The sequence below is a fragment of the Acanthochromis polyacanthus genome, chromosome 6 (assembly GCF_021347895.1).
Source record: "Acanthochromis polyacanthus isolate Apoly-LR-REF ecotype Palm Island chromosome 6, KAUST_Apoly_ChrSc, whole genome shotgun sequence".
NCBI lineage: Eukaryota > Metazoa > Chordata > Actinopteri > Pomacentridae > Acanthochromis > Acanthochromis polyacanthus.
This window is the reverse complement of record NC_067118.1, coordinates 5,764,797-5,791,864: the sequence shown is the minus strand read 5'-3', so window position 1 is coordinate 5,791,864 and position 27,068 is coordinate 5,764,797. Positions and strand designations below refer to the sequence as shown.

The 27,068-nt window shown below is 40.8% G+C and overlaps 1 protein-coding gene and 1 long non-coding RNA gene across 5 annotated transcripts in view; one reads left to right on the top strand and one right to left on the bottom strand.

Moving 5' to 3' along the window:
* LOC127534550 (uncharacterized) overlaps window positions 1-27,068 on the bottom strand; it is a 532,033-nt gene that overhangs the window by 21,781 nt on the left and 483,184 nt on the right. The window lies entirely within an intron of this gene.
* The window catches only part of LOC110960721 (uncharacterized), a 435,352-nt gene that overhangs the window by 74,990 nt on the left and 333,294 nt on the right, over window positions 1-27,068 (top strand). Inside the window, exon 1 of one of the 4 annotated variants that reach the window (XM_051950015.1) lies at window positions 20,928-21,165. The exons of 2 other annotated variants lie outside the window; for them this stretch is intronic. In XM_051950015.1, the coding sequence (XP_051805975.1) occupies window positions 21,126-21,165 (40 nt within the window). In that variant the 5' untranslated portion in view covers window positions 20,928-21,125. Of the gene's footprint in view, window positions 1-20,927; window positions 21,166-27,068 lie in introns of those variants that run through there. One more of the 4 variants, XM_051950014.1, reaches the window with a different exon arrangement.

The following is a 27,068-nucleotide window of genomic DNA, read 5'->3' as shown; positions in this document are numbered from 1 at the left end:
AAACACTGGATTTGTCAATGCAGAAAACAAAATCTTCACAAGACTGGAAGGAGAAGACATCACAGTTGTTTGCTCATTTTCTTGGTCTGGACGAAAAAAGTTCTTCTGTCAGAAAAAATGTGAAGAAGGAAACATTCTCATTGAAACAACAGAGGACAACCATCAGAGAGGCAGATACAGCATTAGATATGAAGACAAACCTTCCCCATCATATGATATTATGTATGTGAGCATCAAACAGTTGAAGAAGTCTGACTCTGGTTGGTACAGATGTGCTGTGGAAATACCAATGCGAAGAGCTCCATCCTGGGATTTCAAGATTGTTGTTACAGGAGGTGAGTTTTTAAGTTTCTTTCTGTTTCTGAAGGTGTAAAGAAAGTGTTATGGTATTTTACTTAAATATTTACTTCTTATTTTCATCAGTTTTTCTTAGAAACCTCCAACTGTTCCTCCTGCAGTCTCTGAATAATTCATATGTAGCACCCATTTACAGCCACTCTATTTACTCGGGTTTATGAAGATAAAGGTAGAAATTAAAATAAATAAGTAGATTCTACTTCAGGATGAAACCCAGACAGTATGACTTTTGGCCAAAAAATTACATAGAGGCCTTGTTTAATAGAATATTGGATAAAATTAATTCCCTAAGACAAAAAACATAAAACAATAAGTAACTCAAACTTCCCCCAAAAAAGAAATTAATAAACTTTCATCTGTTAGATGAACCCTGTTAGTTTCACTCTCAATTTGTTCGCTCATACTCTTAATAAGAAGTTTTGATTTCTATCTAAACTGACCTCTCTCACAACCAATTAAAGATAGATCTTCCTCTTAGTGTTACCCTACAATCACAATGTCCAATACACAAAACAGCAAGTCATTCGAACAATAAAACAAGGGCGCTAACTCTGTCTCAACAGTTACTAGAGGTGGTGGTGCGCACACGCACACGCACACACACACACACACACACACACACACACACACACACACACACACACACACACACACACACACACACGTTTGTACTTCTATCTTAGTGAGAACATCCATAAGCGTAATGCATTTCCTAGAGCCTTACCCTAACCTTAACCATCACAACTGATTGCCTAAACTTAATCCTTACCCTAACCCTAACCAAACCTCAATTCATACCTGTTCTCTAAAAACAAGTCTTCACCCTCAAACATGGCTGTTTCAAAGTGAGGACCGGCCGAAATGTCCTCACTTTGTAAAAATGTCCTCACTTTGATAGTTAAATGCAGAAAATGGTCCTCACCATGTAGCAAGTACAAGAACACACACACACACACACACACACACACACGACCAAGTTTACTTACTCATCCTGAGCTCATAGTCTGATACAAAACATGTTGCAGGCCTGTTTGGTCTAGCAAAACATAGACTGCATCAAAAAATCACCAGCAAAACATTGAGTAAGGTGAAATATCCAAGGTCCGAATGCTGGAGTGCGATGCCATTGAACGCTAGCCGTCACCTAGCATTAGCCAGTGCTAGGCTCCGCTCGCCCGCATCCGTCCACTGCTCCCATGGTCAGTCTTCCTTCTTCAGTTTGAGAAAAAGAAACTACTGGCATGAAATAGCCATAACTCAGTTAGAGCATTACTTATATCTCATATCCATAAACATGCTGTCCCCCTTTCTCTTCACCCTGCACATGTTAGACTTCCACTACAACTCTGGGAGCTGTCACCTCCAGAAGTTCTCTGATGATACAGCCATTGTTTGGTGTGTGTCTGAGGGGTACAGGATGGTCATCTCTGACTTTGTTGACTGGTGTGAGCGAAACCATCTACAGCTCAACGCCAGCAAGACGAAGGAGATAGTCATCAACTTGCACAGGAGGAGGACACCTCAGCCTGCACCAGTGAACATCCAGGGTTTGGACATTGAGATAGTGGACTCATACAAATACCTGGGTGTCCACCTCAACAACAAACTGGACTGGACACATAACACGGAGGTCTTGTTCAAGAAGGGCCAAAGTCGTCCCCACCTGCTGAGGAGACTGAGGTCCTTTGGAGTGTGCAGGACTCTGCGGTAATGTCTGCTATCTTCTATGCAGTGGTCTGCTGGGGAGCAGGGAGCACTGAAAGGGACAGAAAGAGACTGAACAGACTGGTGAGGAGGGTCGGTTCTGTCCTGGACCGTTCCCTGGAATCCATAGAGGAGGTGGGTGAGAGGAGGATGTTGGCAAAGCTCACATCCATCATGGACAATACCTCTCACCCACTGCATGACACTGTGGGGTCTCTAAGCAGCTCCTTCAGCAGCAGACTGAGACATCCACCCTGAAGAAGGAGCTATCACGGTCATTCATTCCATCTGCTGTAAGACTTTATAACATCAGCATCACTGGCTGATGTTAACATAAATTGGACTGATATATCATCCCAAACCAAAAATAAATAAATTTCACAGAAATTCTTGCACTGTTGCATCTCTGCACTTTTTAAATTTATATTTCAATCCACTGTTACGGTTTCACAAGGAGGCTCAGGTGCAAGGAATGAGAGATGATAATTTACAGTGTTCATTTACAATATATATTTACAAAATTTACAACATTCAACTAGTGGACTACAGTTCCCTAAACAGGAACTACAAACATAAATGACAATTGCCAAAACAAAACTACTGAACGAAACCCTCTAACGGGATTTTCTGGGAACTACAATCTATTATGAAAATGGTGTACAGCCACTGGGCAGCGAAGGATCACACTGTTAAACAAGGACAAGAGGGCGACCCACAGAAGGTAACACCTAGGCAGGAGAGCTACAATACAAACGGTACAGGTAAATAATTCTACTGTGAAACTTACGCTTCGTATACGAGAATCCGAGATGCTCCGTGAAACGGGGCGACACTTCCTCTAGGCCTGCTCTAGCAAGGGGAGACTAACAAATATGCTAACCAGGATGTTGGATGAATGGGAGCCGAACTAAGCTGTGTAAATATACAAAGTTCTACAAGGTACGCAGAAGCAAACACAAAAATCCAATACACTGAATACTACAGCTACCAGCCTGGCTTAGGACTGGGGAACCTGGCCAATAGGGAAACGAGTGGTGAGCTTGGGAAGACTTTGGCAGGTGCAGGGAAGGACAGTGGGCTAGTGTGGGTAGGAGTTGGAGATGGTGTGAGGTGCATGTGGTGGCCAGAACCAAGTGTAGTGTGGATGGTCTGGAACAGGGAAGGATCCGGAGTGGCAACAGACAGCTGAGGCTTGAGGTGGGTGAATGGAGTGTGGTTTTGAGCAGTTGGAAGTCCAGGCTGGAAAAAGGAGCACAAAACGAGAGTTAACTGAAGCACTAGGCACAGGGAGCTGAACTGAACAGAGAGCAGACTAACAATTACTTGTTCACAGTCCAGGATTGAGCGATGACTGAGGTCTGCTTTTGTGGTCCAGAGAGTGGATGGTTGAACCACTCCCACTTATTCACTCCAGTCAGCTGATGACAGATGTCATGCACCTGCCAATTAAACACACCAAGGGGGAAGAGCACTGCCACTATCTGGGGCCATGGCTGCAGCTATCACAGCCACTTTATATTGTGCCGTTTACAGTGTGTCAATACTGTTTTTATTAATTTCCATTTCTCATCCTTGTACATATTGGTAATATTATTACTATCCATCCATCCATTCATCCATCCATCCATTCTCTATACACCGCTTTATCCTCACTAGGGTCATGGGGGTGCTGGAGTCTATCCCAGCTGACTCGGGTGAAGGCAGGGGACACCCTGGACAGGTCACCAGTCTGTCACAGGGCACAGATGGATGTGTATTTGCTAAATATGCTTGCTATAACAATGTGAAATTCCCCTGGCATGGGGAGCAACAAAGGATTATAATCATGTTCACCATGAAGAAGTGAAAAGTAAATATATAGCTACTTATTAATACAATTGGGACTTTTTAGCGTGTTGTGAAGGATGTCATTTACCCCTCATGCTCTGTAAATTTGTAACAACTCAAGTTCACCACCGGTCTACATATACTCGATTTATCTGAGTGTTCAGCTTCCAGCAGTATGGTCAGGATTCTGATTATTTCACTGTTTACAGCTTCAACCACTTCACAACCAAAGTCCACTCTTCCAACTTTTCCACCGTCAACGTTTCTCCCATCATCCTTCATGGCAACAACACCAACAGAAGAGAGTCTGAGCTCCACTTCAGGAACATCTAAACCTCCATCAGCCTCCACTGAATCCTCCGAGCAGCTCGACTCATCTCCACCACGTTCAGGTACGTCTTACAAATAATCCCCCTCATTAATACAGATAAAGTATTTTGATGGGACTTTTTGACAGCACAAATGAAGCTTCTGTAGTTTATATAAGAATGTACATATAAAATATCACCATCACTGTGGTGGTTTGTCTCTATGAAGCCATGAGGAGCATTAAAGTGTCTGAATGACAGAATTAACAGATTAATGAAGCAGCCATGTTTCACATCTCATGTCAGAAAAGGGTTTTATATGAGTGACTGCTGCAGTAAAAAAAATCTGATGCAGAGGGAAGTTTAAGCCGTTAATCAGGATGTGTTTAGTCTGCAGATGATCATGTTCCAGAACATATATTTACATCTTCTGTATCTCTGCAGGTTCATGAATGTGGAGCTTGTATGTATAAAACTTGTGGCTCCACATTTACTAAAGTGTCAGAGTAAAACCAACCTGTTCTTCTGTTAACACTCCTGCAGATCAGCAGCTTTACATGGGTCTGATTCTGGTGGTCAAGATCTTCATTTTATCAATGCCTTTGATGATTTACTGCAAGAAGAGAAGATCCACCAAACCTAAAGGTGAAGCTGCAGAAACACACACAGCTTCCATCACTTCATCACTGATCACTGACTCACATTCATCTCCTGGAAACTGACAGAAACCTGAACCTGAACCTGAACCTGAACTAACCTAACCAGCAGGTTATCTAGTTGGTTATCTAACAGATTATCAAACAGGTTTTCTAGAAGGTTATCTTGGTGACTAAAAGTTGGTAGTGAAGTTAATCATGGTAATTATGGATCAAACACATACATGAAACCAGATCTCATCTCATCCTAACTTATTTCAGACGACATTTTCTGGTTTTCAGTTCGTCCTATGAAGATGAACGACATTGACATGTCAGAGGTCAGTAAATATGAGACACCTGAACTTCATTAGTGTTTGTGAAAGCAGCTGTTTGACACAAACTAAACTCCTCCTCTTCATCTTCATCTTCCTCCTGCAGTCCAGCAGAGTGATTGAGGAGATCAGAGAGGACAGACAGATCAGTTCTCCTCCTGTGGAAATGTCTTCAGTTCACTGCAATGCCAAATACACCAAACCAAACAGAGCTGAAGACACCTCAGCTTAACCATCTGTAATCTGAGCAAAGTAAGAAAACTGTGGTGGGATTTTAGCTTCCAGATCACAACTCAGATTACTAACAAATTAGACTGAATCAGATAACAGAAAATCACTTTTTAATTACCAGGTGGGTATATTTTATGTATTACAGTCAGATAACGTAGTATTTTCTAGAATTTTTTGTAGCGTTTTCCCTAATATGCTTGTTCTTTAGATCAGTGGTTCTCAACCCTGTTCCTTAGGATCCCATGTCCTGCATGGCTGTGTCCGAAATCGCATACTAACGTACTACATACTAAATGAGTATATACTGTATACTACGTACCAGTGGCGGCTTTCCAATAGAGGGCACTCGGGCGCCGCCCCCCCGGTGTTTTTCATTTTTAAAATGAATATTTCTTAAAATAAACAATAATCAGTTATTTTTAGCACCATGCGTGTTTAAATTCGCAATTACATGTCATGTACAAAATATTAAATAGAATTTTCGGGGAAAATAGTTTCCTGCTCATCTCTGCTGAGCTGCTGGGGCACTGGAGAATTTGGCCCTCTGGAAGGGCAGAGCAGCCAATTACCGACAAGAGATTCGACATAGCAACAGAAATTTATCCATTTAGCGTCGTCGGATCTGATGCCCAGAGGGACAAAATCGATTTCGCCCCAAGCCAACGTGAGCATGCGTGAGTGCGGTGGATAACTGTGACACTGTCACAGTCACAGTGACAAGAGGAAGGCTTGGCTAGCTGGATCTAGTCATGCAAATGCTTTATATTGCTTCCCGTGTTTGCCATATAAAACGGCTGGGACAGACACGGCATGGACTGTTTCAGGAGTAATAGATATGAAACATTTATCCAAGAAAATAAAGAAACACGAGAGTAGGAGGGCACATATGGAGAACACTGTTAAGCTAACGATGCTAGGCAAGGCTAACATGCAGCTAGATGAAGAGATGAAGAGTGACACACAGTTACACACTGAACTGTTCTGAAGTGGCCTCCAGTGAGCCCTGATCTGAATTCTACTGAACATCTGTGGAAGCAGCTGAAACATGCAGTCTGCAGAAGGACAGCCTTCACACCTGAGACAGCTGGAGCAGTTAGCTCACCAGGAGTCCACACGTGCAGAAGTCTCACTGAGAGCTCCAGAAATCACCAGACTGCAGTGACTGGTTTAAAAGGTTGTACAACAAAATATTAAGGGTACCATCATTTTTGTCCAGGCCTGTTTCATATTCATGCAAAGTAATCTTCATCAGAAGAGTACTGTCTGTCTGTAAACACACACATTTATTCCCTTGACCAGATTTTTCTTTGTATAAAGTTGACTTTAGCACATCATCCAGCAATGTATTGCACTGAGTAATTTTTGGATATTTTGTCTAAATAGTATGTGTTTGCTGATGTAATCTGCTCATTATTTTCTGGCTTGTTCACTGAAATGTTGAAATCATCAAAATTATTGCAGATTGTATTTTTCTTTGTCTGCTAATTGAAAAATCACTTAATTGTTGCAGTTCTGATCAGTTAGTAACATTTAGCTTCATCATAAATTACTGTACAGTATTTTTCTGTTCTAGTATTAATTTCTTAATATACTTATCACTTAACATAATACTTGAGTCGTCAATTCAACACTAATGCACTGTTTCATGTGCTCAGCTGTATATATAATTTATTGCCAAAATTGTGGTTACGCAATATGTTGTGCATGTTTTGTGCAAAAATGCCTCATGTTATTAATATTGGCATAAATAATTATTATTTCACAGAGCACTGATATCCTGCCGTTTCTGTTCAGTTGTATCGGGATGGTTGCTGAAACTGACTTGATATGGCACAGCCCCACCTAGAACATTCTCCACCTGCCACTGCTACCTACTATAAGTATGATTAGAATGCTAACGTTCACACTGTAGTATACTACGGTACTAATTTTTCCATAATGCATTTCAAACCTCCGACCGACGACAAAAAAACGGAAGTACACCAGGCTAATATCTCGGCTTGACACTTACCTGAATGCCGGGTTCAGGTCGATTTTTACGGTTAATAATATTAAATAGTTTCAACAAAATAATTTCCACAACAAAACAATGTTGACTGCCTGCAGACACAGAAGACAAGGCATCCGTCACCTCCGGCATTTGATTAATTTGTACTTACAGTTTGGTTTCCCTGTTGAGGTAAGTCCATTTTTGTCAAGTTTTCTCATTCACAATTCATATTTTCTATGATGCCATAGCTATGACACATAACCACTTTTTAATTTTATAGCAAAGTTTAATAATTTAAGAATAATTTCATATAGTTTTAATAAATACTTTAAATGTTATCATTCAAAACAAGTAGTTAAAAACATACACAAATACCAATAAATAGTTTTTAAAAAACACAAATACCAATAAATAGTTTAATAAATAATTAAAAACAACTCATTTTTGATGGCATGTTTTCTATATTACAGGTTGGTGTGACAGGTCCATACAGCAGAGTAAACCCCCATGTTCCCCTGCTGTCTCTTTACTTTGAGGGAGGTGACCTCAGGAAGGACTTTAGGTTATCCAGACCAACCCTGGACAACCTGATAAAAATCCTGGGTAACACTGACCATGGATGGGGGAGGACGCTCGAAGTTCTTGTTTTTGTCAATTGGCTGGCGAGCGCCACATCCTACCGGGTTGTGTCAGAGGCCTTTGGCTTTACCTGGAGCACATGCCACGACATGGTCCACAAGACCAGCAAGGCCATCCAGGGAATTTTTCGTCAGGCCGTGTGCTTCCCCAACAATGATGAGCTGGAAGAAATTGGGGCTGACTTTGCCCAGCTGGCAGGTTCCCCAGCATTCAGGAGGGTGGCAGGAAGTATTGATGGGTGCCACGTCCGCATTGTGCCACCTGGAAGGTTTCCTGGCGATTACTTTAATCGGAAACTCTTCCACTCTGTTCAGTTCCAGGCCAATTGTGACCACAAAGGCAGCTTTTTGGACATTGATGTGGGCTTTCCCGGCAGTGTCCATGATGCCGGGGTCCTGAGAAGCAGCCCCTTTTATCTTCACCAGCTGTAACCACCCCCAGGCTGGCATCTTATTGGTGACGGTGGGTACCCATGCCTGGCTCAGCCAATAGAGCTGCTCACACCATTCCGTGAGCCTGTTCGGAATGCTGTGGAGGGCAGGTTTAATGCCAGGCTGTCCAGGGCCAGATGTGTGGTGGAGAGGGCTTTTGGTGTCCTGAAGACCAGATGGCGATCCATTTTTCTGAAGGCCCTGGAGGTGATTAGAAATGTCATATTGTAGTGGGAGGGCCAGTTGCCCCACTACGTAGGATTTATGTCTAACCTGATCACTCAATGTAATAACACTTGCAATTTAATTCTAAGTTCTATGTCTGAAAAATCTAAGTCTCACCACAGAATCATCAAAGGAATTCCAGGAGCCAAGTCTTCAGATGCCACGAAGAAAAGTGTTTATTCACAAGTCAAACACATGAGAGCGATCCCAGGACCCTTCTGACCTCTGGTCAAAATGCTTCTTTTATACAGTATGGGCCAGGTTTGGTCACTCCCCTGGCCCTTCCTTCCTTTACCTGTGCCAACTTTCATTTTACACTATTAATACATAGGGTTAATTTTTAATGGTGTCTGGAACATCCCTACCTCTCCAAAAAATAATAAGACTGAGCTGGCAATCCCTCAAAGGGAGAGACCCTCCCTTTGGCTTCATGTCAGCACAGTCCCATGCCTTCTTTATTTTTACCTTTGTTGTTTTCAGGTACAACCAGGTACAGCCAGGTTCACAAGTGCAATACAGGTTACACTGACAGTACATCAGATTCAAACACCAAGTTCATAAGTGCAGCACAGGTCACTCTGACATCACATCAGATTCAAACACACACAGCTCTAAATTCGTAACAGCGTCAGCACAATTTTGGGGTGCACTCATCTTTCCCCATTGACTCTCGTTATAACTTTGACATGCGCAGTTCGTTCCTCTTCAATACAAGAGATAGGAGACAGCAGGGTGCAGGCTGACCGCGCCCCGCTGAGCGATCAGAGGGAGACAGCCTGTCTCCCTCTGATCGCTTTACACACCACCGTCCATGGGGTGGCAGCAGAAGTGAGCGGTTTGTTCATCCGCTTGCCTTTAATTAAAACTTGCATACAAAAAATAACACAGATGTAGAGGTGCTGGCTTTAATCTCTAAAATGTGAGGATTTACTTTTTTAATAATGTAAATATTTAATGTTAGTTGACAGAAGCACTTTGGGCTCAAAGCCTAAGATAAGATAGGTTTTATTTGTCACATGCACAGTTATACATAGTATAATGCCTAATGGTTTCACTATTTTTTTTTCAGGCAAAGTGACAAATGTTTATTGCTTTGATCTTAAATATGCAGATTTGCTGTTTTCTCATTGTCATGTAAGGTTGTTAATGTAAAAGTTAGCTCACAGAAGCACTGTCTGCTTTAAGCCTTGTAGTTAAGTTTTTTTTTTTAACAAAATGTCCAATGTTTGTTGGTTTCACTGGTATGGATTTGTTTTTGTTTATTTGAGTATGTAAATACAAATATGTTGTTGACAGAAGAAGCACTTGGCACTCTTTGAAGCTGGAAAAATGAATTGTTTCTTTTTTTTACTTTTGAAGTAAAAAATAGATTTGCATATTTATACATTCTTAATTTGTTTAATTATAGAAAAGGAGATTTTAAGGGTCTGTGTACCAATTACACCTTATCTGGAGCAAATCATATCAAACACTGGGGAGATAAATTCAAATTCACTAGCTGGTAACATTTACGTGCATTTAATTGTCTGTTTGACTCAGCAGTAGTGCTTAGGTGTACCCTCCTAGTGGTGCATAGTAATAGCACATCAAATGGCTGTGAACATAATTTACATCAATTCTTGTATTCCGGTGTTGCCGACTCTGCTATTTGGTTTGGTAAATTAAGTGCGCCCCCCCAAGAGAAAAATTCACCAGCCGCCACTGATTATAAGCATTAGTTGCATTGTTAGGTGGTATAAGAAACTGCTTCTATTTGATCATCAAAACAGTCCACTCGAGTGGTAAAGCCACCCACACATAATATTCTTTGCAGATCCTGTCCATGTGCTCGGCAACTGACCATAATATAAACAGCTTTTACGAGGACAACAGTTGAGGGAACTTCGTGAGATCAGGACGAGCAAAGAGTCGCATAATTAATGTGGCAATTTCAAGCCGGCACTCCTAGTGCAGTTATTAGCCAGATTATGTGAATCATTTCAATTGTAGCTGCAGGCTACTGGAGGTAGCTGCTACTTGTTCTGTATGCAAAGCGAGCTGCTGCAACAAGCTGCTAGCATTCAGTAGCACGTTGTGAGGCATCTGACAAATTTAAACCGTTGGTCAGAAAACGCCTATTTCTCAAATCTGTGGGGTGATTAGGATGACTACTAACCACATGAAATAAAATAGAAACACTGGGTAATTACATTTATATCGCCCCGGTCCAGCCAGAGATCCCGCGGAGGCTTCCATTTCGGTCAAGAGTACCTGGGTAGCTCGCAAAGCATTATGGGGCGGTTGAGTATGACGAGTGTGGTCACCGCGCATACTTAAAAATTTTCCGGAAATAGTATACATCCGGGTATTTCTCGCGTACTCAGTCTTTTCATACTATCTAATGTGAACGCACTACATACTTATTTTGACGTCACATTTAGTATGAGTAGTACGTTAGTATGCGATTTCGGACACAGCCCATGTTTTAGATGCTTCCCTGCTCCAACACACCTGATTCAAATCATACTGTTGGGTCTTAATCCAAGTACACAGGACTAGTTGTGAATGAACCTTTTATTGTTAATTTGACCATTGAAACAAGTAATAATTCTGCTTCATTGTAAGGAAAAAAAATGAGGCAGGCTGTGCATATCGAGAGAAATACTTCAAATATCGGCTCTTAAACAGCATTTACATCAGTTTAAATGTGTATATTTGAGTAACTATGATGAATATCTGCACTGAGTGGCATTAATTTAGGTTAAAACAAATTGTCATTGTTTTCTGGTGGGAAAAAAGTGAAATCTGGTGACAGTTCCAATATAGCCAATTAGTATCCGCTCAGTCAGTTCTAAAATTGCTGAGAGGTGGGTAGCAAAAATTATAAATTAACATCTAAATATAGGCCACTCACCTTTGCATGGTGCAGTATTTTTAGATTTCTTAAAGGCATATGACACTAAATCATGAAATTCTTCTGTGTAAATTAACTGATTTGAACTTTTCCTTGGATGCTATTCAGTGCATAAAATCTTATTCCGACCTCAGGAAACCGTGCGTTTTCATTCACGGTGTCAAATCAGGTTTTCTAGAGGTCCCTGTTGGATTACCTCAGGGCTCAGTACTTGGCCCTCTGTTTTTCTCTGTGTGTATTAACAACTCACCAAATTCATGTGGTAATGTTGAATTTCAAATGTACACCAATGATGCCGTCATCGCTGTCGCCTGTGCCAAAACCAGTCAAGAAACGTGGCTTTTAAAATCATGCCTTTTTCTGAATTTGACAAAAACTGTATGATATTTACAAAGCAACCATCACACATCAAACATTCAATAGTCTTTTTGGGAGGATAGGAACTAGAAACTGTCGCTGAATTTAAATATCTCGGTGTGACTTTTGAGTCCATCCTGTGTTTCAAGAGTCACATTTAAAGAATATCTAATACAGTGAAATTCAGCCTGAACAGTTTGACAAATTCGACATTTCATAACACTTGTGTTACGAGTGGGAGGTTGGAGAACCCAGGCGCAGACACAACAGACAGGCAGACTGGTGTGATGGGGAAAGGGGTTTATTATACAGAATCAAAAAACGACTGGATAACTAAGAACAGGACTGAGGAGGCAGAGCAAAACCAAACAATACTAACACTATGAAACAAAACCACTTGATACCACAGAACTACTGAGAGGTACTCACACACTGGGGGAAACTAATAACTGAGGGAACAAACAGGCTGAGGTCACATCCAAAAACAACAGAGTCCAAAAGGGGGAATCCACAAAGGGGGGAAGCAGAAGGGTCCATAAACTGACGCAGTCCAGAGGTGGTAGGGTTTGTGGGGGACGGATTCTGGCAATGATCCAGCGGCGACTGAGAGGGAGAATAGTGCTTATAGAGCTGAGGAGGGGAACAGGTGAGCGGTGTTGAACTGATTGCCTGCAGCTGACACCCACAGCAGCAATTAGCCAGCAGAGGGCTTGCCTGGGGACCAGACAGCCTTTATATTATGTATTACAAATACACATAAAGTCAGTCTGGAACTGCTCCATTGAACCAAATCTAGCCCAGAGGCGGGACTACCGATCACAGCTTGAATTGGAGAGAGCCAATCAGCGTAACACTTGTGTGACGCAATCACTAAGCGACCTAACAATTGCCTTTCCGCCATGATGTTTTGTAGTTTCAACAGCTTCCTTTGCCGTACAGGGGTCCTGAGGAAAATCTAAGCTCTCCCTTTCAACAGTGGAGGGCAGCATTAGGCATTCTATCGTACAGCCTGCCGGAATTAACCCTTTAAGGTTTGGGCAATTTCCGCCCGAAATTTCTACTGAGATTTACAGAAAGTAAATTGAATGCTGTTCTTGAACTGTTTGGAGTACATGCATGGTTGGGGTCTCATTTGAAAGCTGACAACCTGAATTTTCACCCAGTGCAGTCAGAATTACTCTAGGTGCTACTGGCACAGAGTATTTCATGTTGGCACACACTGAATTAGGATGAATTTTTTTTCTCGCCTACATTTTTTCCCTAATAAAACACCTGAAAATCAGTGTGGCAGCACTGTAAGAGCTTGAAAACACAATATTGCAAAAGCCTGGGGTCTTACACACGTGGACAAAATTGTTGGTACCCCTCAGTTAAAGAAGGAAAAACCCACAATTCTCACTGAAATCACTTGAAACTCACAAAAGTAACAATAAATAAAAATTTATTGAAAATTAAATAATCAAAATCAGCCATCACTTTTGAATTGTTGATTAACATAATTATTTAAAAAAACAAACTAATGAAATAGGGCTGGACAAAAATGATGGTAACCATAACTTAATATTTTGTTGCACAACCTTTTGAGGCAATCACTGCAATTAAACGATTTCTGTATTTGTCAATGAGCGTTCTGCAGCTGTCAACAGGTATTTTGGCCCACTCCTCATGAGCAAACAGCTCCAGTTGTCTCAGGTTTGATGGGTGTCTTCTCCAAATGGCATGTTTCAGCTCCTTCCACATATGTTCAATGGGATTCAGATCTGGGCTCATAGAAGGCCACTTTAGAATAGTCCAACGCTTTTCTCTCAGCCATTCTTGGGTGTTTTTGGCTGTGTGTTTTGGATCGTTGTCCTGTTGGAAGACCCATGACCTGCGACTGAGACCAAGCTTTCTGACACTAGGCAGCACATTTCTCTCCAGAATGCCTTGATAGTCTTCAGATTTCATCGTACCTTGCACACTTTCAAGACACCCTGTGCCAGATGCAGCAAAGCAGCCCCAAAACATTACTGAGCCTCCTCCATGTTTCACCGTAGGGACAGTGTTCTTTTCTTCGTATGCTTGGTTTTTGAGTCTATGAACATAGAGTTGATGTGCCTTACCAAAAAGCTCCAGTTTGGTCTCATCTGTCCAAAGGACATTCTCCCAGAAGCTTTGTGGCTTGTCAACATGCATTTTTGCAAATTCCAGTCTGGCTTTTTTATGAGTTTTTTTCAGCAGTGGTGTCCTCCTTGGTCGTCTCCCATGAAGTCCACTTTGGCTCAAACAACGACGAATGGTGCGATCTGACACTGATGTACCTTGGCCTTGGAGTTCACCTTTAATTTCTTTGGAGGTTGCTCTGGGCTCTTTGGATACAATTCCAACGATCCGTCTCTTCAATTTGTCATCAATTTTCCTCTTGCGGCCACGTCCAGGGAGGTTGGCTACTGTCCCGTGGGTCTTGAACTTCTGAATAATATGAGCCACTGTTGTCACAGGAACTTCAAGCTGTTTAGAGATGGTCTTATAGCCTTTACCTTTAAGATGTTTGTCTATAATTTTTTTTCGGATGTCCTGGGACAATTCTCTCCTTCGCTTTCTGTTGTCCATGTTCAGTGTGGTACACACCTTTTCACCAAACAGCAGGGTGACTACTTGTCTCCCTTTAAATAGGCAGACTGACTGATTATGAGTTTGGAAACACCTGTGATGTCAATTAAATGACACACCTGAGTTAATCATGTCACTCTGGTCAAATAGTTTTCAATCTTTTATAGAGGTACCATCATTTTTGTCCAGGCCTGTTTCATTAGTTTGTTATTTTAAATAATTATGTTAATCAACAATTCAAAAGTAATGGCTGTTTTTGATTATTTAATTTTCAATAAATTTTTATTTATTGTTACTTTTGTGAGTTTCAAGTGATTTCAGTGAGAATTGTGGGTTTTTCCTTCTTTAACTGAGGGGTACCAACAATTTTGTCCACGTGTGTACATAGTTCAGGTCAAAATTTCAGAGCAATACTACAAGAAATGAGTGTTTCACACATGTATTTGTACTGATATGCTCCGCCCCTGTCAATGTTGGATACACTCTTTATACACTGTGCACACTCTCTACAGAATGGTATAAATTTATTTTCACTTAATTTTCCACTTCATTTTCATTCCAAAAACTCATAAAGAACTCAAAAAATCACTTCAGATAGGCTTCAGTGTCGATCACACACACAGATTGAGAGGAATACAGAGAAACAGCAGGTGGAGCCCGGAGCTCACGAATGAAATATCATATAAAGCCGCTGGCAGAGGCGGGATTTATACTCAAGCCATTCAGCAAGCTCATTGGCTACCAGGCCTGTCAATCTAACGTTTCCTCCGGCGTGATTTGCTGAGAAACAAGTCAATCAAGTGATGTAATCGATATCTGTCAGACTCGGCCATGGTTGGCTACATCGCCGAAGTAGGCGGAAACGAGTCACCTGATTGGTTGAAGTCCGGTTTGAAGCGGTCGAGAAGCCTCCAGTATCCATTTTGAATCGCGAACAAAGAAAATAGGACCGTGTATGATAAAGTTATAATAGAAAGATGCAGTGAATATGAAACGCACAGCGCCACCACGCGCCGCGTGCACGCGCACGGAGCCGATCGTTTTCTGGATTTTTTTACCTATTTCGAGACATGTTTTGGCCAAAGTATTATACTGGATTGTTTCCTCTGGATGGCTAAGCTTGGGTTCTGGCCGGTTTTTGTGGATTATCTTCTTTTATGACCAGAAACGAGCGTCCAAACTGCGTCGACAGGTGAGCTGTGCACGTTTACATGACTTGTTGTTTGTTGGATAAATGTGTTTATATTACCCGCTGTGGTAATCACATCTGAAAGTGGTTTATACCGGCAGATTCATGAGAATCTCAGCTTTCTATGTGTGTATAGTGTTTGTATAATCGTGTTTGCAGTGTCCTTCTATTTAAAAAAAGCGTATACCGATAAAAAAAACGGCCCGCCCGCGGGCCGCCGTACTTTAACGAGTTTTAAAAATACATCCTTTTTAAAAAGAAAAGCTTTAAGAGCTGCTTCTTGTTGAGGTTTTAAGGACAAATTCAGCCCGTGCAAAACACAGGAAAGCGCACGAGAGAAACCTCGCTCTGTTGCAGTCGCCAACTCGGCCCTGAAGATGATGCATCGTTAACTCCCGCCTCTGGTGCTCCAATTGGTTCGGTCTGATCTGCTCGGAGCTTGAAAACCTGTCAAAATGTGTCAATGGAGGAGGGCTAGACCGTATTACCATATATCCCTTATAACGGGAATACAGTCTAGCTAAGCTAGGCTAGCAGAGTGCAGGCAGAGCCAGAGGGTGAGCGACTGGGAGAGAGAGATAATGGGGGAAGAAAAGGAGGAAGAAGGGCAGGAACTGGAGTGGGATCATAACAACTTGGTGCTGCTAGAATGTTTCTATATTCCATGATATTATCACACATTGAATACTGCATCACATGTTGGTCGCTAGCGGTTGTAAATACATGCAAAATCATAGAATCAGTTGTAAAACATCTCTAAAGGTCTTTGATAGAAAACCAATGTCATATCATGTCTGTATTATCTTAGAGAAGTACAACTTACTGAGATTTGAGAAATTTAATTTTTTTAATTTACTTGCTTAATCTACAAGGTGTTACATGGACTCTCCCCAACCCCCATGTCTGACTTTATGAAAAGAAAGGCTCACAAAGAACTCAGGACCAGGGGCTAGATGGGACTCTGAGGTCCCACACAGAAAAACAGTCTAAAGACAAAATGCTTTTTCTGTGAAGGCCAGTAAGTTCTGGAACAGTCTTCCGCTCTCCATAAGGGAGTGTCCCACGTTGCCAACCTTCAGAACTCATCTTAAACAGCGGTTGAAAGTAAACCAGTCTTTTGATCACTGGCTTTTAACTTCTTTGTGTATACTTTGTAATGTTATTTTATTGTGACCTATTGTCCTTTAATTGCAACCTATTGCTCTGTGTTCTATTGTATGTTTCACTGTTATGGTTTCTTTGTGTACTTTTTACAATGAGCTTTTACTGTGACTTACTGTCCGATGTATTACTGTTATGTCGTTTTTCTTTTTTTTCCTTTTACTTAGGGACTGCGAATCAATTAGCATTGTTGCTATAGCTCAGCATATTTATGTCCACTGCTGTATAAATAGACATTCATTAATGTGCACTGTCCCTTCCAAATAAAGAAGTAACAGTTTCTTCTTACGTATTGTCAAACATAGATGCAAATGCAAATTTGTCAGTATGTATCATAACCTTTCTGCAGAAAAACCAGAGGAAGTCACACACTTGATTTCACCTCCCTGCAAAGTAGGGCTGAAAGTGTTTGACAGCATTTGCAATATCTGCATTAATGTACAATATGATGTCATCAGCGTAGAGATGTATATTACAACTGGAGAACTGAACAGGGTTGGTCCTTATTGGTTAGTGGAGATTTGATAAATAAAATGTGGTTTTTACATTTTAACTTTTGTGAGCAAGAAGAAAATTACTTCTCTGAGCATCTCTGTAGATGTTGTATAGTTTGTATGAGTGTGAAAAATGAATTTCTTTCCAACTTAAGTCTTAAGGTTGATCATCTTGTTTTCTTTCAGGCTAAAGATGACTCCACTGAGGTGTATTTTTTGTACATTGCTGTCTCCTCTCTCAACAGCACCCCCTGTGGTGATGGAGATAACATCCACTACTGCCCCCTTCAGATAGATGTGACATCTGCCAACAATTTTAGAGAAGCTTCACCTCGTCTGAACCAGGCGTAAACTAACCATGACGTCACCCGTTGGTTTCAACGCTGAGAAAATGAAGCCCGGATTTTACTACTTCCTGGTCGCCGTTTTGGATTTTTTGGAGCCAGTGACGTAAAAAGTGTCATCAAACAGACTGGACCGGAGAGCAACTAGGGGCAGGATTGGCTGAGGACTCTCTTATCCCGCCCACATTTTACCGCAGAGGCTTCTGTTGCTGTCTATCAAGTATAGCCACGCCCCCTGGCTCCGCCAACTTTAGCGATTTATTTAAAATTCAGTATTGATTTATTTTAAGATCGGCCACCTGATCTCTCATTTTGACCATGAAAACTAACAGGAAAAAATCCTGAGCTGTAGAAAATCAGTCTATCAAATTTTATTTTTTCCAAAAATGAATTGGGGTTAACCTGGCAATAGCCAGATTAATAATTGTGTAGTACTTGATAGTACTCCACAATATCAATCTGGGACCGCTCCATGTAAATCCGTTCGGAGGAAAGAGGCACGGATTGGACAATGCAACAGTATGTCCCGCCTCTGACAGGTTTGTTTTTAGCCAATCGCGGGATCTTCACAACGAGCGGAGCCAATTGGCAGATTAAACTCTTACCAAAACCCGTAGGTAAAAAAGCACAAACATCTTTACCATCCAGAAATGCGCAAAGTGCCTCTCGTTGTTCTTCCTTCAAAGAAGCGATACGAGATTCAGCTAAAACTGACTTAATAGCAGCATCTACACGATGGTTGTCCTCCGTTGCCGTGTTTGTTTGGATCTGCTGGCGCTTGGTCGTCTTCACACCCGGATATCCCGCCCCACACACGAATACTGCTGCGTGATTGGCCCGAACCAACTTGGCTCTGTACGAAAAGTGAATGCGGGAGCGGAGCAAGATGGTTTCTTGAGAGATTTGTGAACTCACAAATATCGCGAGAAATCAACTTGCTGGCAAGGTTAAATTAGGGTCTATGGAGCAGAAGCTTTTTGGAGCCAATCCTGGCAGACGGCGTGATATTGCAAGTTTTTGACACTTCCAGGTGGGCTTCATTTTTGGAGATAGATGCGACGTCCATCTTTACATACAGTCTGTGCTCTGGACTCTCCTGTTGTTCTACATCAGTAGTGTAACAGTTGCAGATGTTTTATGAGAATTTGTGACTCATTCCTTTATGTTATAACTGTGCTGTCACAATGTTTTAGTTTAGCTTCTCTTCAAGCATAAATCTGCTGTATTTCCATTTGGTTTCATTTCCATTATTGTGTCTCTGTGGGTCATGATAAGTTTGCAGATTCAGAGAACTGAGGTGAACACAAAGTTAACACCACCCACAGAACCACAACAGTCACATTAAAGGGAAATACACCAGGTTGAAGTAAATCAGAATCATCATTTAAATAATTTCTTTATATACTATTGCAGTAATTTTGACGAAGTTTATTGTTTTTATTGAAAATATAAGTGTTTCTTGAAAAGTTCACACTGTAAAGTTACTCAGGATAATTCATCTTTTAAATGTTTTTATTTTATATTTGTCAAATATGTTCCATGTACAGATGTGAAGATCAGGTCTTTCTGTGAGCTGTTGTGTTGCTTTTTCATAAATATATATGTTTTGTTATTCATGCTTTAATGTCCTGCAAAAAAAAAGATATTGCAAAAGTTGGTTTGCTAAATCATTTTAAATAGCCATCATGTAGTCACCATGACAACAACAAGCTGTAAACTGTTTAAATATCCAACAGTAACAAACCTCCTTCACTTTATTCACCAACTCAACTGATATTTTAGGAAAAATAACACAATAAGAAAAATGTATTTTATGTGTTTTTAAGGAAATAAACTTGACATTGAATTGAACATTGGCAGTTTAAACAGGATCTGGTCTTTTTGTTTTACAAAACATTTTTCAATTATACAATATGACAACTGTTGTGCTTCTCAGTGGAGTAGTGGTGAGCACTTTGCAGCAAGAAGATCCCGGTTCAAATCCCGGTCTGGGCCTGGGATCTTTCTGCATGGAGTTTGCATGTTCTCCCTGTGCATGCGTGGGTTTTCTCCAGGTACTCCGGCTTCCTCCCACAGTCCAAAAATATGCTGAGGTTAATTGATCACTCTAAATTGCCCGTAGGTGTGAATGTGATTGTGATTGTGTGTCTGTATATGTAGCCCTGTGACAGACTGGTGACCTGTCCAGGGTGTCCCCTGCCTTCACCCGAGTCAGCTGGGATAGACTCCAGGACCCCCTACGACCCGAGTGAGGATAAAGCGGTGTATAGAGAATGAATGGATGGATGTAGTGCTTCTATTTTGCAGTGAAAGTGTAACTACTAGTTACTATGAGACACTGCAGCAGGTTGATACTATTAAAGGTCAACGTCAGGTTACAATAAAAATATTCCCTCCATGTTGTTCCTGTCACATTTTTCCTCACTGTTGGTTCATTTTTCACTGTAAATCCTGCAGCTGTATGGAAACAGAACAACCATGACACCCAGTGGCTGCATCTGGGTTTAATTTGTCACTTTAAAGGGGGTTAATGTTGATGAAGTTACTTCTTTCAAGTTTTAGATTATTGAGTTTTTTCACCTGGAACATTAAATTATATTTAACATGATTTAATCTTTGAAAGCAATAAAAATGATAATATGTCCAGAATGGTGAATGCTTTGAATTGTCACATTTTATCCATTTGTGACTTTAAAAAATCAATTTTTTATATTTATAATGATGTACATGTATTCAAATATGTTCCTTTGTGTTCCTTGTTTTCTTTCTGTCACATGTAGAACTCCAGCCTCTAAACTATGAACAGATCTGTTGTGGAAGTTCAGCGAGGTGGAGAGAGGATGAGGAGGCAGACACAGAGAGACACACTGGAGACTCTGATGACTTAGGTTGTGAGGAAGGTTTACTGACGTCAGGAGAAGTGACACCGACAGAGCAGCAGTACATGCAGGCAGTGCCAGCATCACTTCTGAGGATTCTCTCTGATCTTCAGGTATATGTTGGAGTTGGGAGAAGGTCAGAGTTAGAATACAGACCAATATGAAGACAACTGGTCTGTTTAGTCACATCAGAATAGAGAATATGTAACCTTGACCAGAGCACAGAGTCCTGGAAGCTGCAAGGAAATACCTTGGAAAGGAGAAAAAGCAACTTTTCCTTTACAAGTTTGACCTGATAAAACTGCAGCGCTGCCAATAAATGAACATTAACTGTAATTTAATGAGCTCTATAGAAAGTGGTGTGTATAGACGGACAGCTGAACTTTGACTCTGCGCTAGAATAAAGAGGTTAAAGAAGAGGGGAGGAGTGTAGAGCTGAGTTTGTAGGAGGGACCATCATTAAGAGAAGTGAGCAGTTCCTGGTTTGTCAGAGAAGAAAGAAGAGAAGCAGCATTAAAGCATCAGAGCCTCAACATGAAAGTCTTCCACACTTTTTTCTGTTTCCTCTTCATCGGTGAGTTCAGTCACTTCTGATTTCTGTTCATTGTTCATCTTCTCACACTTATTTTTCTTCATTTCTTTAGAGTTGATCAGGAAGTTTTGCACCTCATTGAACAGTTTTAAGTGAGAACTCTGTTCCATGTTGTTGGTTTCTGTAGTTAAACATGAAGTTAACAGTCAGATATGAGTCACTGGAACATGCAGTTTATTGGAAGTTAACGTTTTAAAATATAAACCTGTGAACATATTAAACGGTTCAAACAAAGGTTTTTTCATCTTTTCAACAGTTTTTATTAGTTTTGCAGCTTTTTCGTTGAGAATTCATCAAAAACATGAGTTTGTGGTTGACTTTTGTTGTTTGTCGACTGTATATTTGTGTTGCTTTGGCACAAACGCAGCAAACTCAGGAAACTGTAACCATCAGATAGACTCAGAAAAATATGTTTAGAGTCACAGAAGTGAAACATGTTTAAATCTACACTGAGTCAGTCTTAAACATCTTAAAATATAAACCTGTGAGGATATTAAAGTGTCCAAACGTGTCAGTCTGCAAATTCCCCTTTTTAATTTTTAGCATCACTTCACTTTTTTCCTCCAGATTTATCTTCCTTTTTTGGCATCTTAGCTACATCATCCAGTTCAGTGCTGCTGGTGAACTAAATTTAAAATAATTTTAAAGAAGCTAAAGAGGAACAGAATTGCAGAATTACAGTAAATCACTGACAGCAGCTGTGGTTGTGAAGCAACACATTAAAACTTAACTTCAGCAGTAAAGATAGAATCAGCAGATGAAGACGTCTGACAGAAAATAAAAGAACAAACTGAACTCCAGGTCCAGTCTGTAGCTTTTACTTGTGAACTTTTAACAGCGTCTCAGTTTTAATTTAATAGGCAAAAATATATCATGTTCAGACTGCAGCGTGTTCCAGGATGATGTTAGTAACTATTGATTATTTATCTTTTTAACAGCACTGCAGGATGAAAACACTGGATGTGTCAATGCAGACGGCCGAATCCACACAGTAATGGAAGGAGAAGACATCACAGTTACATGTCTATTTACTTTACCTGGGATCAAAAACATATTCTGCCGGGGAACATGTGAAGAAGGAAACATTCTCATTGAAACAACAGAGGGCACGGCTGAGGATGGCAGATACAGCATTAGATATGAAGAGGACATTCCTGAGTCAGATTATTTTCTGCATGTGAGCATCAAACAGCTGAAGAAGTCTGACTCTGGTTGGTACAGATGTTCTATGGAAAGATCTTTGCTTCCAGTTTCATCCTGGGATTTTCAGATTGTTGTCAAAGCAGGTGAGCTTTAATTTTCTTTCTGTTTCTGAGGGTGTAAATAAAATGTTTCTGTGTTTAAATTACATATTTAGTTCTTGTTTTCATCAGTTTTGCTGTAAAACATTTAGAAACCTCTAACTGTTCCTCCTGCAGACTCTCTGAATATTCATATATTCTATTAATCTGTTTACAGAAACTCTTCCAACTTTTCCACCATCATCGTTTTTCCCATCATCCTCCACTGAATCCTCCGAGCAGCCCGGCTCATCTCAAGCATGGTCAGGTACGTCTAATAAATAATTGCCCTGATTGATCCAGATAAAGTATTTTGATGGGACTTTTTGACAGCACAAATGAAACTTCTGTGGTTTTATATGAGAATATGCATTTAAAAGCTATTATGTTTTGATAGTATGAGTCAAATGGGAATCATTTATTTTTCTGAATATACTTCTATGTATAAAACTTGTGGTTCCACATTTACTAAAGTGTCAGAGTAAAACCAACCTGTTCTCCTGTTAACACTCCTGCAGATCTGCAGCTTTCTGTGGGTCTGGTTCTGGTCGTCATGGTCTTCATATTATCAATAGCTTTGATGATTTACTGCAAGAAGAGAAGATCCACCAAACCTGAAGGTGAAGCTGCAGAAACACACACAGCTTCCATCACTTCATCACTGATCACTGACTCACATTTATCTCCTGGAAACTGACACAAACCTGAACCTGAACCTGAACCTGAATCTAAACTTGAACCTGAACCTGAATCTAAACCTGAACTAACCTCACCAACCAGCAGGTTATCTAGTTGATTATCTAACAGATTATCAAACGGGTTTTCAAGAAGGTTATGTTGGTTACTAAAAGTTGGAAGTGAAGTTAATCATGATAATTATGGATCAAAAATACACATGAAACCAGATCTCATCTCATCTTATCTTACACACGTGGACAAAATTGTTGGTACCCCTCAGTTAAAGAAGGAAAAACCCACAATTCTCACTGAAATCACTTGAAACTCACAAAAGTAACAATAAATAAAAATTGATTGAAAATTAAATAATCAAAATCAGCCATCACTTTTGAATTGTTGATTAACATCATTATTTAAAAAAACAAACTAATGAAATAGGGCTGGACAAAAATGATGGTACCCATAACTTAATATTTTGTTGCACAACCTTTTGAGGCAATCACTGCAATTAAACGATTTCTGTATTTGTCAATGAGCGTTCTGCAGCTGTCAACAGGTATTTTGGCCCACTCCTCATGAGCAAACAGCTCCAGTTGTCTCAGGTTTGATGGGTGTCTTCTCCAAATGGCATGTTTCAGCTCCTTCCACATATGTTCAATGGGATTCAGATCTGGGCTCATAGAAGGCCACTTTAGAATAGTCCAACGCTTTTCTCTCAGCCATTCTTGGGTGTTTTTGGCTGTGTGTTTTGGATCGTTGTCCTGTTGGAAGACCCATGACCTGCGACTGAGACCAAGCTTTCTGACACTAGGCAGCACATTTCTCTCCAGAATGCCTTGATAGTCTTCAGATTTCATCGTACCTTGCACACTTTCAAGACACCCTGTGCCAGATGCAGCAAAGCAGCCCCAAAACATTACTGAGCCTCCTCCATGTTTCACCGTAGGGACAGTGTTCTTTTCTTCGTATGCTTGGTTTTTGAGTCTATGAACATAGAGTTGATGTGCCTTACCAAAAAGCTCCAGTTTGGTCTCATCTGTCCAAAGGACATTCTCCCAGAAGCTTTGTGGCTTGTCAACATGCATTTTTGCAAATTCCAGTCTGGCTTTTTTATGAGTTTTTTTCAGCAGTGGTGTCCTCCTTGGTCGTCTCCCATGAAGTCCACTTTGGCTCAAACTACGACGAATGGTGCGATCTGACACTGATGTACCTTGGCCTTGGAGTTCACCTTTAATTTCTTTGGAGGTTGCTCTGGGCTCTTTGGATACAATTCCAACGATCCGTCTCTTCAATTTGTCATCAATTTTCCTCTTGCGGCCACGTCCAGGGAGGTTGGCTACTGTCCCGTGGGTCTTGAACTTCTGAATAATATGAGCCACTGTTGTCACAGGAACTTCAAGCTGTTTAGAGATGGTCTTATAGCCTTTACCTTTAAGATGTTTGTCTATCATTTTTTTTCGGATGTCCTGGGACAATTCTCTCCTTCGCTTTCTGTTGTCCATGTTCAGTGTGGTACACACCTTTTCACCAAACAGCAGGGTGACTACTTGTCTCCCTTTAAATAGGCAGACTGACTGATTATGAGTTTGGAAACACCTGTGATGTCAATTAAATGACACACCTGAGTTAATCATGTCACTCTGGTCAAATAGTTTTCAATCTTTTATAGAGGTACCATCATTTTTGTCCAGGCCTGTTTCATTAGTTTGTTTTTTAAATAATTATGTTAATCAACAATTCAAAAGTAATGGCTGTTTTTGATGATTTAATTTTCAATCAATTTTTATTTATTGTTACTTTTGTGAGTTTCAAGTGATTTCAGTGAGAATTGTGGGTTTTTCCTTCTTTAACTGAGGGGTACCAACAATTTTGTCCACGTGTGTATCTTAGACGACATTGTCTGGTTTTCAGATCGTCCTATGAAGATGAACGATGTCAGCGTCTCAGAGGTCAGTAAATATGAGACACCTGAACTTCATTAGTGTTTGTGAAAGCAGCTGTTTGACACAAACTAAACTCCTCCTCTTCATCTTCATCTTCCTCCTGCAGTCCAGCAGAGTGATTGAGGAGATCAGAGAGGACAGACAGATCAGTTCTCCTCCTGTGGAAATATCTTCAGTTCACTGCAACGCCAAATGCACCAAACCAAATGGAGCTGAAGACACCTCAGCTTAACCATCTGTAATCTGAGCAAAGTAAGAAAACTGTGGTGGGATTTTAGCTTCCAGATCAGAATTCAGATTACTAACAAATTAGACTGAATTAGATAACAGAAAACCACTTTTTTATTCCTAGTCATAAAGATTTTATGCATTACAATCAGTTAATGTAGAACTGTAAAGAAATTGTATAGTTTTTTTTTCCCTCATATGTAAATTAATCAGGTAAAAATCAGTTCATAAATAACACTGTTCGGTCTTAATCCAAGTACACAGAACTAGTTGTGAATGAACCTTTAGTTGTTCAGTTGACCAACAAAGCAAATAATAATTCTGCTTCATTATATGTAAAATATGTTTCAGGGAAATGAATGAAGGCTGAAGGAGGGAGTGTGGTGAAGGAGCAGGTCTCTGAGGTATGGGGGGGCTTGGTTATGGAGGACTTTGAAGTGGATGTGTAGTGGGATGGGGAGCCAGTGGAGGATTTGGAGGACAGGGGTGATGTGTTCACAGGAGCTGGAGTGGGTGAGGAGGTGGGCAGCAGAGTTCTGGATATAGTGAAGTTTATTGAGGACTTTTGAAGATGAACCATAAATAACGTTGTTGCAGTAATAAATTCGGAATGTGACGGATGCATGGATGAGGGTTTCAGCAGAAGGGAAGTAGAGTGACCTGCGGAGGTGTGCAATGTTCTTGAAGTAGAAGAAGGCGGTCCGAGTGATCTGGTTGATGTGTTGTTGGAAGGTGAGATTGCTGTCAAGAGTGAATCCCAGATTACGGCTGTGAAGTGACAGGTACAGAGTGGAGTTGTTTATGGTCAGGGTGAAGTTGTCAGTGTTCTTCGTGAGGGATTTGGGGCAGATGATTATCATGTCTGCTTTGTCATAGTTCAGTTGTAGAAAGTCATTTTGCATCCATGTTTTTATTTGACTGAGGCAGTCGGTCAGGGTGGAGCAGGTTGTTGGGGTGATGGATCTGGTTGAGATGTAGATCTGTATGTCGCCACGTAGCAGTGGAAGTGGAGACCATGTTTATGTATGTTACCAAGAAGAAGGATGTAGAGGATGAACAGGAGGGGGCCAAGCACCGAACCCTGGGGGACGCCTTGCAGCAGAGGAGCGACAGATTAGGTGCAGTTATTGATGCTGATGAATTGTCTGTTTGAAAGATATCACCTGAGCCAGGAGAGAGCGGGACCGGTGATGTTGAGGAGTGATTTAGATAGATAGATAGATAGATAGTCTTGGACAGCAGAGCTACTGGTTACAGGTATGGTGTATATACAAAAAAAGAACACTAGACAACCTAAAACAGTTACATTGCATTAGCAAGAGGTCTGCAACAAGCATGGTCAGTATTTATTGCACAAGGTTGAAGTGCGGTGCTCATTACAATAATGATTTCAGGCGGGAGAGGAGGATGGAGTCATTGATGGTGTTGAAGGCTGCAGTGAGGTCGAGCATGATGAGGATGGTGAGGAGGCCAGAGTCTGGAGAGAGGAGGATGTCGTTGGCGACTTTGAGAAGGGCTGTTTCAGTGCTGTGTTGTAAGCGGAATCCAGATTGAAATGGTTCATTTCACCTGTTTGGAAATGACAGCAAAGCAATATTGAAAGTATTTGACAGTACAATGTACAATATCTTCACTCAAGTAAAACATGGTGCTGTCAGCGTAGAGATGTATTTTACAACCAGAGGATGAACGGAACAAGATTGAGTCTAAATGGTTTAGTGGAGCTTTGATACATAAAATGGAAATATAAACATTT